Source organism: Colletotrichum higginsianum, chromosome 6 (genome assembly GCF_001672515.1).
Source record: "Colletotrichum higginsianum IMI 349063 chromosome 6, whole genome shotgun sequence".
Taxonomy (NCBI): Eukaryota; Fungi; Ascomycota; class Sordariomycetes; order Glomerellales; family Glomerellaceae; genus Colletotrichum; species Colletotrichum higginsianum.
This window is the reverse complement of record NC_030959.1, coordinates 3,472,435-3,488,232: the sequence shown is the minus strand read 5'-3', so window position 1 is coordinate 3,488,232 and position 15,798 is coordinate 3,472,435. Positions and strand designations below refer to the sequence as shown.

Below are 15,798 nucleotides of genomic sequence, written 5' to 3'. Positions count from 1 at the left end.
ATACCAGCAACCCTTCAGCTGTTCGATTTGTTTCACATTTCCACGCTGAGAAGCGAGAAATGATAGGTATGAAAACATTCCTCAGCCGTCAGGTGGTTTTTTCCGGGAGCAGACGACAAGCGGGGTCGGAATTTCTGTGTGAGACAAAGAGATAACTTGCCGAGACCGTAGCAGCCAATTTCTCCCGGAGCGGAGGCTGTGAGAGGTCTGGCCCTCCGCATGTCTCGCCCTGACGTTCGAGCTGACTGCCCGCTTGCCACATGCCTGCCCGAAATCTCCTTCTTCCGAGTATCCCTCTGATGACCAGCCCTGGCCCATTTCACTGCGAGGTACACGTTGATCGCGCTCCGTTTGACTTGAGTTGCAACACTAATGCCGGTTCCGGTGGCCATGGCACGATGGCTTGCAAACGCGACACGCCTCCCGCTTAAGCGTCAGCAGAGCAACGGATGCTTGCATGGCAAGAAGTGGTGGCAAGTCTACCCGCAGCAGCCATATACCTATATGCTGTCTAATATATATCTTGTCTAAGACAGTCAGATGCTGAAGCTCAAGTTATAGCGGTGGCAGTGATATCGCCTCTTGGGACCCGTCCGCCCACCATGGCCGAAACAGAACTCGCCCGTGCAGGATCTCAACATGCGCTAGATCTTGTAACACCTATCATCCCCTGGCGTTCTATTTGCACCACCGACTTCGTGAAATAGAGTAGAGACACTGCCATGTTGTCTGACCTAGGAGCTGAAACGGGACGTAACATATGTCTCTTTAGGGTGTGGAGCATGGCTTTGGAGCTCAACTCATAGCTGCCCCTCTACTCGTGCCACTACTCGGAGCCACCTCCGAACAAGGCCGCCATCCAGTTGAGCGTGCCCTATTGTTGACGCCATCTTGGCTGTGGGTGGACGAGTTGGGATCTGTTTTCAGTTTAGCCCCAGCCAACTCGTCATATTTTTCCGTTTCCCAGTTTCCTTGTTCTCCCATATCAGCCCGAGTTCACAATAATGGGTTGTCTAGTGGCCATTGTCACTACCATGGCCACCATGTTGAAGGGTCTCCTTCGGTTTTGGTTTGGATCTGGGTGGTAGTCCGTAGTGAGATGATGCGGGGCTCAATGACGAGGAAGAAGCCGGAAGGTGAGGGTTTAAAAAACCTCATCGTATCCCGCTTCGTCTTTGTGGCCCTCGACATGGGCATCACTGCTTCTCCCAAGTTGCGCCCGCATTTCTTACTTTTCAGCTATCCCTTGAAACCTTCAGCTCTCGGCTCTACTCAATCATCTCACTTCGCTTAGGAGCTCTGAATGTTCCCGGACAAGTTCTCGCGACACAGTGGGCTGGTTACCGCCTGCTTTTGAGTTGTCTTGGCCACTCCTTCTTGTCATCTTCTCTGCCTTCATCTTAATTCCCCCGTTCCTACACTTTGCAGCCTCCATCACTGCCCATGATGAGAGCCACTGGAAGGCTCTTCTTCGGCTTTTGGGCTGTCAGCCGTGCTTCTGGCTTCTTCATCGTTCCTTGTTCTAAGCCAGTGGTTGTTGAGCGCGCCGATCCCATCGTCAACCCGGGAGCTCTTTCCGGGCATGTACACACCATCATGGGCGGCAATGGTTTCGACTTCAGCATGACATACGAGCAGGCCCGCGCCGCAAGTTGTTCAACTTGCAAGGTCACCGCTGACTTAAGCAATTACTGGATCCCGACTCTTTATTACCAAGGGCAGGATGGTAAATTCACTAGCGTTTCGCAGTCCGGGGGCATGCTAGCTTATTACCTGTGAGTACTTGGTAATCTGGCTGGTACGGGCAAAGGGCAGTGGCACTGACTGACTGGGCTATTTCAGCTTTCGACAAGACTCCAGAGACCCTGAGTACAGCAAGGGTCTTATAGCGTTCCCCAAAGGTTTTCGCATGCTGGCTGGTGATCCCAAGCTTCGCAGTTTCAGCAACACCCTTGAGCAGCGAGCTATTTCCTACGTCTGCCTGGGCAATGGCGGTCCCCAAACCAACGAATTCCCTACCCGCAACTGTCCCAATGGGCTGCGTCTCCAAATCTTGTTTCCTTCGTGCTGGGACGGTGTCAATCTGGATTCACCCGACCACAAAAGTCACATGGCCTATCCGGATCGTCTTGATAATGGCAAATGCCCGTCGACTCATCCCAAAAGATTCGCGACGTAAGGCGACTTCTAGGAGACCTAGCCCAGACACTGCTAATGCTTCCGCTAGTCTGTTCTACGAGGTCATCTTCAGCGTCAATGAGTTCAAGGACAAGTGGTATGGCGAGAACGATACTCAACCGTTCGTCCTGTCCAACGGGCAAGTCTCTCGTCCCAGCTCTGCAAAGAACACCATCGCTGACGCTGCACAGCGACCCAACTGGGTATGGCCTGCACGGCGATTTCATCAACGGATGGGATGTCAACGTGCTTCAGGCCGCTATCACGCAGTGCAAGGATGGTGGCGGTAGCATCGAGAAATGCTCGGTATTCCAGTTTTTTGACGACGAGACAAGGAGGGGCTGTCAAGTTCCTGTCAAGGTTAATGAGCAAGTTCAGGGCCAGTCTGACAAGCTACCGGGCTGTAACAGTGTCCAGCGCGGCCCTAGCAACGCCCAGCCGGAATCAGGGTGCGGTGCAACGACACAGATTTCTTTGCCTCAGTGGGGATACAAGGACGTGACGAGCACACTTAAGTACAGATACCTTGGCTGTGCCCGCGATCCGTCGGGCCAGGGTCGCACTCTCCCGAGCGCAAAAACGTCCAGCGACGGCATGACAGTTGATGCTTGCATCAAGCATTGCAACGGAAAGGGCTTCGCATATGCGGGTCTGGAGTATGCCAAAGAATGCTGGTGCGGTAACTCGGTGGCTGATGACCGTATGCCCAGAAAGGGGCTCTGGGGAGGCTGCAACATGCCTTGTCCAGGTAGCCAGAGTGAGATGTGTGGCGGATGGGCCGCTCTCTCACTTTATCAAAAGTGTAACGGAACTTGCCAAAACGCCGAGTTGATTTGAGGTCAACCCCTAAAGAGGTTACCGGGGGATGTGGATTCCGTGTTTCATCAGTTGAAAGTGCTAGTTGAACCTCCTAATCAAGCATTTGGTCTACTTGCGTCAGTCAGCAGGAACTCTAGAGCGTAACCGCTAGTGGTACGACTTAGTTTGACCGCCTTCATCGCCTTGTGTACGCGGTCTGCCACATTATCCACTGGAAGGGAAGATAGAAACCCCACCGGCCTTTGGCGGGTATTGGTGCTTATTAGGCTGCCCCGAAAGGTCTGCGTCCGTCGATCCCATGAATCACGACAAAAGTAGCATTCAACGTGACCGAAGTACAAGGTGCATGAGTGTGAAATTCGTTAACCCCCAACTGGTGTAGGCCACAAACTCGAGAAACGCCAGACCTCGGATGCCATTCCCTGTAGCCTCGAGGCTCATCGTCATTGAACTATTGTACAGCCAGCTTCTCTTTCGCGGCAACAAGAACGTGATTATACATGGACCGTTATTCGGTAATGGAAGAATCGTTTATTGACTGCGACACGAACATTAGCAATGGTTAGAGGCAACAGAGGCAGAGGCTATCGAAGAAATACTCACGGAGGAAGAAGGAACTCGCCCCAGGAGCTCGAGAGGAAGGTCACGGCAGCCTAGTGATTCCTGTTAGCAAGCCCGGCCTTGAGAAGGCACGAAATCTCAGATGAAACTTACACCGAAGACGACAATGCTGCGGACGACGGGCGCATTCTCGGAGGAGGTCAGGGCATCGTAGGTGGATCTGAAGTAGCCCTTGGGCTGGCGGGAGCGAGGGCTGCCTCGCTCGACAACAATTCTTTTGGGAGGCATGTTGACGGTAGAATGTGATGTGTAGAGGAAAAGAGATCGCAGGACGAGCTTGTTTTAGTGGGGAGTGTTGGCGTCGTGGAGGAAGATTGTCGGATCTTGACTTCGTCACGATGTGAGGTTGGAAACGGGCCAGCTGCACACAGGAAGCTCTGGTCGCAGACAGCCGAAATTTTCGATTGAGCTGGACGTCACCCAAACGAGCCACGGGTGGCGGCGGGCAGACCATCATTGTGGAGACCAAGGAGTGTGGCTGGTAACCCAGCGTGTGCATGTGGTGCCAACGTCAGCACACGTACCTACCTTACCTACCTACCACATGGGACATGGGAAGGGAAGGAACCAACCACCTAGCAACCTTGGTGGGGGTGAGTGCTACGGATTCCTACTCCGCCCTCAACACCCTGCGCGCTCCAAAAAGGCGAAAGAAAGTCCATGCTCGTGCCTCCCGCCGACGATGCGAAAGGCGGCCCTACTATTGCATTAACCGGCAGACGCACGTCAAGACAATGGCTGACACCCCACAACCGTCGGGACCGGGCGGCTTCTTCCCTTCGCAAACTCTCCCGTCGCCCGCTCCTAGCACCGCCTCCGTCCGCTCCAGCGCGACTCTTCCACATCCTCGCGCCAGATCGCTGCGACCGGGATCGAACAAGGAAGAAACGGTGCGTAGATACGTCGAGGAACGCTTGGCTGTAGTCAACCGTCGCTATGTCAAGAAGCATGGGAACCCGGAGCCTGGCGATCAAGTCGTCGGCTATAAGACTTTTGCCGAGCTTTGCAAAGACCTCCACGGCGTCATCGACGTCCTATGGCTATCTGGAACCCGTGAGGAACCCATGCCCCCAGCTAGATGGACGAAGGCGTCGTGAATGCCTTGAAACACCACCTCTGACTCGGTTCTGCAGCGAGCATACAGATCCCATTTCTCTTGAACATCGCCAGTGACTTCACGCAGTGGATTGACTCATTTCCACCTTCTCCCAGAGCTGCCTTTTCCGTCTTGAAGAAATTGGATCACTGCTTTGCAAGTCTTTTGTCTGGCCGCGACATAGAAACAAAAGCTACTCTGCCCGGTTTCGAGAACGGCATGAGAGCAGGCATGTCCACGACGGACATGGTTCGTTGCCGAAGCTCTGTGGAGCAAACTAGGCTGGCTGTTGTCGAGGTTCTCAGCAGGGAGCCTGATGATGACAGCAAGGACGACGAAACGGAAGTGGACGATAGTGAGACGAACACCACAATGGGAAACGACATCGGTATTGACGATACAACGGGCTTGGCACGGGACGACGACGACGACGACGATTACGACGACGACGACAGCATTTATATGGATGCCGCACGAGTCTATGAGCATACCATTGTCCAGTTGGGCGTAAAGTTGGGAGATGTCTTTGGGCCCGCGGCCCCAGGCGCCAGCGATAACACTCTTTGCTCTGCCGCCTCATGATGACCCCCAATCAACCGAAGGACATCGAAATTTCTGTGAACCCGTATACAACGTTCCGAATAGCTTCGGAGCCACGGTTGGCTCGCACGCCGATGGGTGACAGTGAACTGTGCATCATCTTGGCCTAGTAATTGTAACTCGTACTATAAAGCAGAATCCAGGCCCGTCTTGTCTCACAAGCCGGAGACGTGGAGAAGATAACTGAATACCGTTCGGGCACGATGTTCGAAGGGTTTAGTGGCAAACAGAATGCATGGCGGATTGAAACACTCTCCGTTGGGCCACAGCGATTTGATTATCATCGAAAGCGCTGGCGTTGCGCACTCGGCGTACAAGTCCTTGGAGCGATGGATTGTGGAAGCACCGCGAACCACTCTGGATGTGATTTTACAACTAAGCAATCGGGCGTACGGTATATGTAAGACGATGAGCAAGGTAATGCGAACATATGCGGCGTGGTCAACGACCCCCTGAAAGCCGCGAATCGAGCGAGATGCTGATAAATAGTTCATCCGGGGACAGGGAAAGCAGCTTGTTTCTGTCTGTGGGTGGGCGCTCTGGTTCCAAGGACGGGGAGGATGTCTCGGGGAATGATTCCCAGCACCAGTGAATAAGGCCGGCATTGATCAGCTGCGATACTTCTAGCCGTACAAACTTTAGCAACCTTTCCAAGTGCGATTCGTTTAAACTCGAGGCCTCCGCCGTAGCAAACCGACTTAATCGAAAGTCCCCGAACATAAAATTCTCCGTGGACGCGGACTGATGCCCCCCCCAAAACGAACCGCCTTGCAAGTGGCACTTCCCATGATCCCTGAAGCGGCGCTTTTCCCGTTCGTGGATCTGAGCTGAGTGGACCTTGTCACCTGGTGTCTCAGAACATGCAATGCTGGTCCAGTATCAGAGCCATGCGCTTGTGTGGAGTGTTTCCTTCTCTCCCCCCCGTCTTTTTTGTGGTGTGTAGGTGGTCACCTAGTTATCACAATTTCACTTCTTCTACGGATGCTTTATTTCTTATACGTTATTTTTTCAGGGGGCTTCTGGGGATCTCGTCATGGCGACTATCTTGTGCCCGCCCCCCTCTGCCCCAGAGGGAAGAGCTGTGTCTCGTCAGATGGACGAAGCCATCACTTGCACTAATATAGATCGTCGAAAGTCGAGCGGCCTCCGATGCTTCTTTCGCAATGCTGTTTTGATGGGCTACCCCTCCCGATCTTTCCATGTAACAAAAGTCATAGCTTCTTACCAACTGATGATCTCTACTCTGTACCATGAGTCTTAATGAATGGCCTAAACCCACCTCCTTTTTTCCTTTCCCCCTTTCTCCTTTCTCGTGTCCTTCGTCGAAGACCAATCCTCAGCTGCCTGTGGAGATGGTAAAGATTATGCGCTTGACGCTCTGCAGCCGAACCACCAATCACAGCGGCTGGCCACTGCCGCATCGGGAGTCGATCCTTGGCCCGGGTGCCCCGTTCTTGGGTCTCGTCCCATCTAATCCACGCATCCAAGCCCCCTATCATCCCGTATTTTTTCTTTGCCCCCTTGTCGTCGGTCAATATGCAGCATGCATCCTTGAGCCTCTTTTCGCCTGTTCCTGATGCACCATTTCACCCAGTTCCGGCATATTGTTCCCTGTCAACATGTTGCAATGTACCTGTAGGCCTCGTCCTCTTCCGACCCCTATCTCTCGCGGCGGCTGTGGTCATGTCCGACGCAGATCAGGACTCCCTGGCATACCTTGTCAACCACCTCTAGCAATGAACTCCTCTCCCTCCCCCAGTCGCCACCGTTCCAACTACACTTGTACAACCCACCTGCGCCCCTTCTCAGCCATCCTTGGGTCTCCGCCAGGACTGGAGTTGATCCAAGCCTGTGCCAGGTTGCTAGACAGCCTACCGTCACCGCCGACCTTGAGTTTACTATTCCCAGCTTCTGGGCGTTTCATCCATGCTCCCCACGTCAATATCCCCGCTCCAACTTACCGTTCTTGGACTCGAGGTTGGTGACTATGGCTATGCCTCGAATTTTCTTGTACATTGTTGCCCTTCCTCGGCAGACATCCCTTGACGCCCTGTCTTCTGGAGTTGGGTCAGGATGCTGTACCCACACGGGCTTGTCCACGTCGTCCCCATCCAGCCCTGCCCCCGCCCAGTCAGTCTGTACTATCTGTATGGTGGTATATATGCTCGGCCCAGCCTCGCGACCCATCAGCCAGAATGTGCCTTATCCGCCTCTCTCGTTCTCTACCGCAATCGCTTTCACTTACTGGGCCAAGTGCCATTCCGTTCATTTCTTGGTGATCTCTTCCATTCGAATATCATCGTCCATTCTTTCACAATCCCGAATACTCGCAAGTAGCCAGTTTTTGCTACTCTGGCTAGACGAGGTTTTTACACAAGTGTTGTTCATTGCCCAGTTTTCTCCTCGCAACACACTTCCTTGGTGGTCCGAAGACAAGTTTATCAAATACACAATGCTACCAGCAACCGCTGGCCTTCTCCTGGCTCTCGTGCCTACTGCCATCGCTCTTACCCCCCCACCCGCAGACGGCATGAACATCATCTGGTCAGAGACATTCCAAGGCAATGCCGGTTCACCACCTCGGCGTGACACCTGGGACGTGGCTCTGGCTATCGACACAAACAACGAGGTCCAGACTTACACTGAATCATCCTGGAACGTCCAAATATCCGGTGGCGAAACTATCCAGCTCATCCCTCGCAGATCAAGAAGCGGTGTTTGGACATCTGCGCGCATTGAAACCAAGGCGGCATGGACCCCCCAGCCGGGCGGAAGGATGAGGGTTCAGTCCATGTTCAGGATGGGCGAGAACGCGAACAAGCAGGGCATGTGGCCCGCATTCTGGATGCTGGGTGACGCCGTCCGCAACGGTGTAGAATGGCCCCTCTGCGGCGAGCTTGATATTTTCGAGCAAGTCAATGGCCAACTCTCCGCGACGGGCACCGTTCACTGCCAGCAAGAGGTTGGCGGCATCTGCAATGAGCCAGCCGGTCGTGGCGTAGCCACTTCCATCCCTGACAACGGCTGGCACACCTGGGCTTTGGAATGGGACCGTACTTCCAACAACTGGGCCACGGAGACCATCACATGGACACGCGATGGTGTCGTATTCAGCCAACTGAGAGGTAGCGATATTGGGGATGAGGGTATTTGGGCCACGCTCGCTCACATGCCCTATTATGTGCTCATGAATGTGGCAGTTGGTAAGCTTTCTCCCCTATGGTGTTTCGTCTCTGCCCAGCTGCTAAACCTGCACCAGGCGGTATATTGCCGGGTCCTCCGACCGAGGCCACCCAGGATGGCTATGGTAGCATGATGGAGATTGGATATCTTGCCGTCTACCAGTCGCCCTGATTATCTTTATGTATATCATCGCCACGAAGCTTTGCATGTTCGCCGCCCGTCCGGAGCCTGAGCCTGCTTGATATCGCAGCTGCTGCGCAGCATCGACATCCCTCAAGCGCATTAGGTTGACTGCCGCCACAACTTCAGAGGCATACAGCCCAGTTTTACTAGCATGGTCCCCTTCCTTAATTCGCGGAGCGTGGTTCTCTTGTTCCTCTAGTATATATACCCCCCTTTCAACAGCGATATAGAGCGGCTGTTTTTCACCCTCACATTTGAAGCCCCAAGTAGTCACGAGACCGAGCAGGCCAGTCCCTTTGGGTAGGATGGTGACAAACCACGACATCTGCAAGTCAACCGTTCAAACTATCCCTCGTCATGTTCGTCGATGTTCATGCACGAAAACAGGGATGATGTGGAGAACAGACGATGCAGCATGATAAGGGGCAAGACAAGTCTTCAAACCACTTTTTATCCTTCTTATAGATAAAAACCTATGGATTACTTGTTGAAGCCTGTCTACTAGGCTTGTATGCAAAGTAGTCAACAACCATGACCGCAGACCAAGCCTCATAAGTAGAACCCCACTTTTGCAGCCTTACCAGCTGTAACACTTTGCGGCTGAGAAGACGTTGAGATGCTGGTTGTGGGAAAGAAGCTTTTATGTTTTAGGAAACTTTCCTGCAGCAGTTCCTGTTCTGCTGCAAGTACAGCCAGTTAATCTCCTGCAGACCTGCGTGCACTAGTTTGGTTGTAGATTGAACAGATTTTCCTCTCACCAGACACGTCTGGGGTCAGGGCTGGGGTTGCCTCCCCGGGGTTTGCCAATGGCAGTCCGACCCCACGTCCGTCTGCTCGCCCAAGAGCACAAAAACCCCGATGTTGGACTGCTGCAGTCTGACAACCAGATCTCTAGAACGCAAGCATGATATTCAGCCTCTCTACTGGTCGGTCAAATACTGTGAGCAGTCTGTCTTGTACTGTGTGGTGAGTTTCCACAGATGTAGAAACTGGAACACACAAAGGTCAGGCTTTGACCTTTGTGTTTGCAATCGTTATGGACAAAACAGCTGGATTGATTCTCGTAAGTTGATACCACACCACGCCACAGTATAATCTGACAAGACCCCGCGTAGACGACGATGCCTGGATGACACAGGGGCGAGAGAATAAGAAAGGTGTCCCCAACCTTCTAGTAAGTACAACAATGCTCCTCTCACTCATCCTCCAATACCACTGCCTCTTTTTTGGACTCTTCCTCACCCCTTTTGCATACGTCGAGTAAACACTGATGGGTTGGCAAGCCTCCCCATTTTCCAAATGAAATCCGGGCTCCGCAATCTCACATCGTATGCCGCATTGAATCAATAATTTTGCCCACTTGCTCGATAGAAAAATGGCGTCTGACAAGAACTTGCGAAACCGACCCCTTGAACTCCAGAACCCATGATCCAAGGACCCCGACGAGAGGCCCACCCACCAACGACCAGCTCAAAGTAAGCCCCATCAAGTTGTGATGTGCGTTACCCTAGGCAAATGCACGCAAAAGATTAGATCGCCGTCGACAACGAGGCTGTAGTGAACGATGACAATACCCGCCGAGTGTGTCGCTGACCAGACAATAAAAGACATCATTGCCACGAACGACACCATCGATGGAAGACAGGTAAAAGCGAAGGAAATAGGAAAGTGGCAGACTCGAAAGCTGCGGCTGAGTGTGGCGGACACCACAAAGCCTGCGGGCATCGACCGGAAGCTTTGAGACAAGCAGCTAGCGACTTGAAGTCGATGCGGAGCCAGCACTGGCATGAGCCAACCGTGCCATAAGGGACCCGAGGCAATCTTTTTTTGTTGGTATTCTGTGCGAGTTCATAAATAAAATGGAAACAGCCGTACTTCGCAGGGATTTTGTTGCTTGGCTACACCGATATTTAGACTCGGAGCAGTCGAGTCAGGGGAATCGTAACAACGCCTTAACACATGATAGAAGCCTGACGGGAAACTGGAGGAACCGGACGCCTGCGCAGATCAAGACTTGGACAACATCTAGTCTGCGCCAATTTCGTTACCGCCCTCCATGCCGAACGACCCGGTATTGAAGTCGAACGCCTGGTTATCACCGTCCTCATGCAGGAAGGAGTCGAAATCGAAGTCGTTGAGCACATTGTCCGAGACCAAGGGGTCGGCAAAGGCCATGGAGCCAAAGTCGACCATCCCGTTTGAACTGTCCATGCCGAAGGCACCGTTTTGACTGTTGTCGGTGTGTGGCTGGGGAGCGACTTGAGCCGGGGGGGCTGGCGCAGGAGCACTCTGTTGACCGTTGGGCACAGTGGGAACAGCGGCGTTTTGCCCGTTCTTGTTGAAGCTGGTCGCGTTGACGGGGGTGATAGGAGTTGCCGGTGCGGGCTGCTCCGCATCCTGCGCGCCGTCTGCGGCTGGAGTGGTGCCGCTGTTGAGGTTGGTGTTGGACTTCTTCTGCGTCGCAGCCTGGAGAGGGGTTGTTAGCTTAAGAGTCAACAATACCGGCTTGCTCACTGTACTTACCTTGGCCTTGGCGTTCTTGTTGTCCTTTTTCTTCGGGGCAGCCTTGTTGGATTGCGAAGGAGTAGGCGGTGCTGCTGTCGCCTGTTGAGGCGAAGACGTGCTTGTCCGGTTGGCGTTAGCACCTGCTGGTGCAGATGGCGGGGGCATTGACCGTTGCTGCGGCGTGCCCTGAACTGGACCCTGGGGGCCTTGAGGCACCATCTGGTTGCCATTCGGACCACCTTGCTGCCACTGCACCGGCTGGTTGCCCTGGCCGGCCTGTTGGGGCTGCTGCTGCTGAGGCTGCTGCTGCTGTTGCTGCGCCTGTTGTTGTTGCTGCTGCTGCTGTCGGGCGGCCATCATTTGTTGCTGGTTCATCTGGCCGCTGAATTGCTGACCCGGATGCGAGCTGGGGGGGCGCATGCCCCCGTTCATCTGAGGGTTGGGGACCATGTTGCCGTCCATCTGGTTCCCCATGCCCTTGAAGAAATGAGGCGCCATGTTGGGGTCCATTTGGCTGTTCATGAAATTCATGGGATTCGGTGAGCCGCGGGACTGCGCGCCCTCGGGCAGTGGCGACGGAATGCCGGCGTTGTTCATTTGAGGCGTGCCTCGCTTCATCTGCTCCGTTGGGTTCGGCGACGCTCCTGTTCTGCCACCCTGAGGGGATGTCTCTGGGAACGGCTGGCCGTTGGGACCAGGTGGGCCTCCTGGCCCTCCTGGGCCAGCGGGTCCATCTCCTCTCGGCATGGCACCGCCCATGCTGTCCTGCTCCTGTCGAGCCATCATAAGCCTCTTTTTATTCTGCTGCTCCAAAAGCATTAGCTGCATTTGATAGTCTTGCAGAGCGTGGTTACTTCCACCACCGGCTTGAGCACCGCCAGGGACAGGCCTAATACCGCCGGGACCCATCTCCCCGGCGTTGTAGTATGCAGCCAGCCCGGCACCATCAGGGCCTTGAGCCATCATGGGCGAGCCTTGGCCCTGAGGACCGGACGCGTTAGGCATGGGTTTGTTAGGCATCTGACTAGCTTGGTGTTGTTGGAGGTTTGCCGCATATGTGGCAATGGACTTAGCTTGGACAGCAGGTGGTTGATTTGAGAATGTCGTAAACTGCTGCTGGGTCAGCGATGCCGGATTAATGCCGTTGGTGATGAGCATTTGCTGTGCTTGGGCTACGTTTGGGGTGGTCCCCACCTGCTGGCCCGGCATGCCCTGTTGTGGTCTTCCGTTCGGCATCATTCCGGGTTGGTTAGGGAAGTTGGGCGTGCCATCCAGACGAGGTCTCTTAGAAGGCGAGGGAGCGTTTTCACCGGAACCAGGCGACGAAGGGCGTTGGCGGTTTCCATCCATGTCCGAAGGGTCTCGTTGCATCTGGGTTTGCTTTGCATGCTGGAGCATCTGCATTGCTTGGGGGCTACGCGGAGTGAGGTTAGCAAAACGCAAGTGGTGAGTGGGCGTGGGGAGAAGCAATGGCTCACTTGTTTTGGTTGTTGGCCATGGCCGCGCGCGCAAGGTTGCCCTTTTGCATGTTCATGGCCATGCCTCCATTTTGCATATTGCGCATCATCTGTGAATGATATTGTTGCTGGGCGGCCAAGCCGTCGGGACGCATCTGGCGGAGGAGCTCCTGCTGCTGATTCTGTCGTATGCGGGATTGCTGCTATAGAGCTTGGTTAGCTGTGGCATGCATGGTGCGCAGATGAACAGGACGACGTACCTGGGTGTGGCTGACGTATTGGTTGACAGGTCCGTTGCCACCCTTCGTGCGTTGCGCGTGGAAGATGTCCCAGAACAAGCAAAACCACTCATACAGGAACGAGGATTCTGAGGCGGGCATGGGCAGCTTGGGAGCGGGCAGGTCGTCAGGCAGCTTGGCATCGATGTCATCTTTGGAGTCGGTGTCCATCGGGTCATCGGCGAGGCCGTTGCCCAAGAGGTTGCCATTCTCATCCCTTCGCCGGTTCGAGCCGTCCTTCATGACGTTTACTTGGTTGTCCCCGTTCAGGAGGGTTCGGGCGCAATCGAACATTTGATGGCGGAGAAAGTACTCGTAGATGTAGGTATTGAGCAGGGTGCGTTGGCTCTCGGTGGGCACAGGCATCTGTCGTGGACCGCCGGCGACTTGAGGCGCGACTGCGCCGTTATTCATCATGGGAACAGGAGCGCCGACAGGACCGCCCATGGCGTTCATGTTGGCCATGTTGGGATTGACGTTGACGTTCATGATGATGGGCTGGGCTGCAGACAGTCGTCTGCCCAGCTGGGTAGGGTGAGGTCGATACGGTGAAGAAAGAGAGGGTTGCTTGAATGATGGAAGATGGTCGGAGACGAGGAGAGAGCGTCGCGGTCGTCAAAAACTTTCCGAGTCAGAGACCGTCAGGCTGGCGCTGCGAGCGTGACTACGCGATGCGCTAAATAGCCAACAGGCGGTAGAGCGTGTCGAAATTCAGTGATAGAGCACCAGGGGGTTGGTCAGGCAGGTGGGTAAGTAGCCTAGAGGGTACGGTGGTTGAAGGAGAGAACGGTAATGGCTGCGAGGTTGAAAGGGCGCGACTGTGTGGACGAGTAGACGCGACTCGGGATGGTAGCAGTATGCGATGGTACAGATAAAGTAGAGGAAGAAAACGGGGGTGAGGGGGAAATGTCGAAGGACGTGCAGCGACAAGGCTGGATCGGATGGTTGATGAGGACGATGGCGAAGAAGGCGGCGAAGGTGGCCGAAGGAGAAAAGCAGGGCCAGATGCAGATGCAAATGCAGGTGTGGGTTGAGTAGTGGAAATGGGATTGGAAGTGAGAGTAAAAAGACAGGAGGAGAAGGAGGATGAGGAGCAGCGCGGCTCGGGGGTCGGGGGTAAAGGCAAGTTTGGCTTTGGCTTCCGTCCGGCTCTTGGGATTTAAGTTGCTTTGATTTTGGCTTTGGGGTTCGAGCTGACTGCTGCTGCTGCTGCTGCTGCTGCTGCTGCCTCCACGTCTCTCAAGTCTCTGGGCGCGGTGCAATGCTCTGACCAGGCGGCGTCGTCGATCCTAACAGTTAAGGGTATTATCCCGTAGCAGGTCCAGGTGTCCCTCTCCTGTCTCCCGCAAGCGCTAGGCCGATAAGGCGATGTCAAGGATGAAGTCGACAATTGTCTCGGGGGCCGTGACGGCGGGTAACCATCAACGGGGGAATAGACACGTTTTCAAGGCCAAGGTGAGATTGAATACGTTCGGCATGCGAGGCCACCAGGGGGGGATTTGGTTGTTGGAAATTGGGAGGAAGGGGGAGGAGCAACGCGAGAGTAGGAGGAGAGGAGGAGGAGGAGGAGAGAAAGAGAGGGGCGCGCTTGGTCAACGGGACGGAGGATATGACGGGACAAGGCAAATGGAAGGGAAGAGAGAGTGTCGGAGAGTGGACGTCGACGCGGGCGTGGGAAAGGATGGGGTTGGGATTTTCCTAATTTTCGTATGGGATGCTTGGGCAGATTTCGGGGGTGGGAAGTCTGGAGACCTGGAACCGCGAGGTAACTAGCAGCTACCTTGGCTACCGCAGTAGGTAGCTCCCTGCTGCTGCGGGTATACCTCAGAATGCAGTGCGGACATTTGAGAACGTAAGTTGCCTGAGGCCATACTTCACTATGTCAAAGGCGAAAAAAAGGAAATAGGCATAAGGCTTCCAATTCAAGGGCTCAAAGAAGAGGGGACACTACAACCACTATGCCCACCCATTCACTCACAAGAGAAGGGCCCTGCCAAAGGTGCCCTGGTATTACATTGCTGGTAACGAATGCTCTACCCTGTCAGGTGTTAAAGGGATCAGTTCTCCAGCATCCCCAATTGCAGCGGTTGATGGACCTATCTCGTCGTCTTTCTCTGGATTATCATCCCGTCGGGCAATCATGAGGTGCTGAGACCTTGCTGGCCGTTGCAAAAAAAGTCAAGCTGGTAAGCAAGTGCGCTGGTACTTTGCTCGCGCTGCGCGACTCCCTCTCGCCGCCCCTTCCCTTCCTACCTACCTGCCTTCAGTACCCACGACCTACCTCAGGTACCCAGGTAGGTAAGGTAGATAGGTCGGGGGAAAAAAGTAGGTCCCACGGTACTTAGATAGGATAGGTGGTAGGTGCTACTGGTGTGTGTCGCATCGCACGCATCTTTGGATGGAGCTCACCTCATGCGTAGGGGCCCATAAAGGCCAAGCGCAGCGCGCTTCATCCCAGTGTACTGTCTCAGTCAACGCGACCGCGCTGCAAGTGTAGACGCGTCTTGCTATGCTGCATGGGCACACTCCCACCGTTGAAGAGCTTTCGACATCTTATCCATCCTATCATCACGCAATCTTGATAGCTGGCTTAGTGACAGCAGACATAGACTCAGTAGCCAGAAGGCTGCAGCCAATGCACCTGCAAGCAATCTGCGGATGCATGGGCCCCCTGCAACTCCACGACAAGCTCAAGCTCGAAGCTATACTCAGCACATGTGTACCATTGTGCTGTTGATACGAAGATGCAGCTGAAGCACCGCGAATGCCGAGACCGGCTCATATCACGTTCCTTTAGGGTTTACCTGATCGTCATTTCATCTTGGTGTTTGGACGACGCCATCAACCATTCATCGGCTCACACAACTTGTAACTCGTA

The 15,798-nt window shown here is 54.3% G+C and overlaps 5 protein-coding genes across 5 annotated transcripts; 3 read left to right on the top strand and 2 right to left on the bottom strand.

Annotated features, from left to right (window-relative positions):
* Positions 1 to 1,446: 1,446 nt before the first annotated feature.
* Positions 1,447 to 3,015, top strand: CH63R_09415 (WSC domain-containing protein; the record flags this gene model as incomplete). Its single annotated transcript, XM_018304389.1, has 4 exons — positions 1,447 to 1,775; positions 1,843 to 2,175; positions 2,228 to 2,299; positions 2,370 to 3,015. 4 exons carry the CDS (start codon positions 1,447 to 1,449, stop codon positions 3,013 to 3,015), a joined length of 1,380 nt encoding a protein of 459 aa, XP_018156412.1.
* A 581-nt stretch (positions 3,016 to 3,596) lies between these two features.
* On the bottom strand, positions 3,597 to 3,846 carry CH63R_09414 (uncharacterized protein; the record flags this gene model as incomplete). The annotated part of the gene is made up of 2 exons (XM_018304388.1): positions 3,597 to 3,650; positions 3,712 to 3,846. 2 exons carry the CDS (start codon positions 3,844 to 3,846, stop codon positions 3,597 to 3,599), a joined length of 189 nt encoding a protein of 62 aa, XP_018156411.1.
* Positions 3,847 to 4,115: 269 nt separating this feature from the next.
* Positions 4,116 to 5,296, top strand: CH63R_09413 (Meiotic recombination protein DMC1; the record flags this gene model as incomplete). The annotated part of the gene is made up of 2 exons (XM_018304387.1): positions 4,116 to 4,671; positions 4,752 to 5,296. 2 exons carry the CDS (start codon positions 4,116 to 4,118, stop codon positions 5,294 to 5,296), a joined length of 1,101 nt encoding a protein of 366 aa, XP_018156410.1.
* A 2,470-nt stretch (positions 5,297 to 7,766) lies between these two features.
* CH63R_09412 (Glycosyl hydrolase family 16) lies at positions 7,767 to 8,668 on the top strand (the record flags this gene model as incomplete). Its single annotated transcript, XM_018304386.1, has 2 exons — positions 7,767 to 8,517; positions 8,574 to 8,668. The coding sequence occupies 2 exons, from the start codon at positions 7,767 to 7,769 to the stop codon at positions 8,666 to 8,668; spliced, it is 846 nt and encodes a 281-aa protein (XP_018156409.1).
* A 2,037-nt stretch (positions 8,669 to 10,705) lies between these two features.
* Positions 10,706 to 13,409, bottom strand: CH63R_09411 (SOM1 protein; the record flags this gene model as incomplete). The annotated part of the gene is made up of 4 exons (XM_018304385.1): positions 10,706 to 11,146; positions 11,204 to 12,599; positions 12,664 to 12,845; positions 12,903 to 13,409. The coding sequence occupies 4 exons, from the start codon at positions 13,407 to 13,409 to the stop codon at positions 10,706 to 10,708; spliced, it is 2,526 nt and encodes an 841-aa protein (XP_018156408.1).
* Positions 13,410 to 15,798: the final 2,389 nt, after the last annotated feature.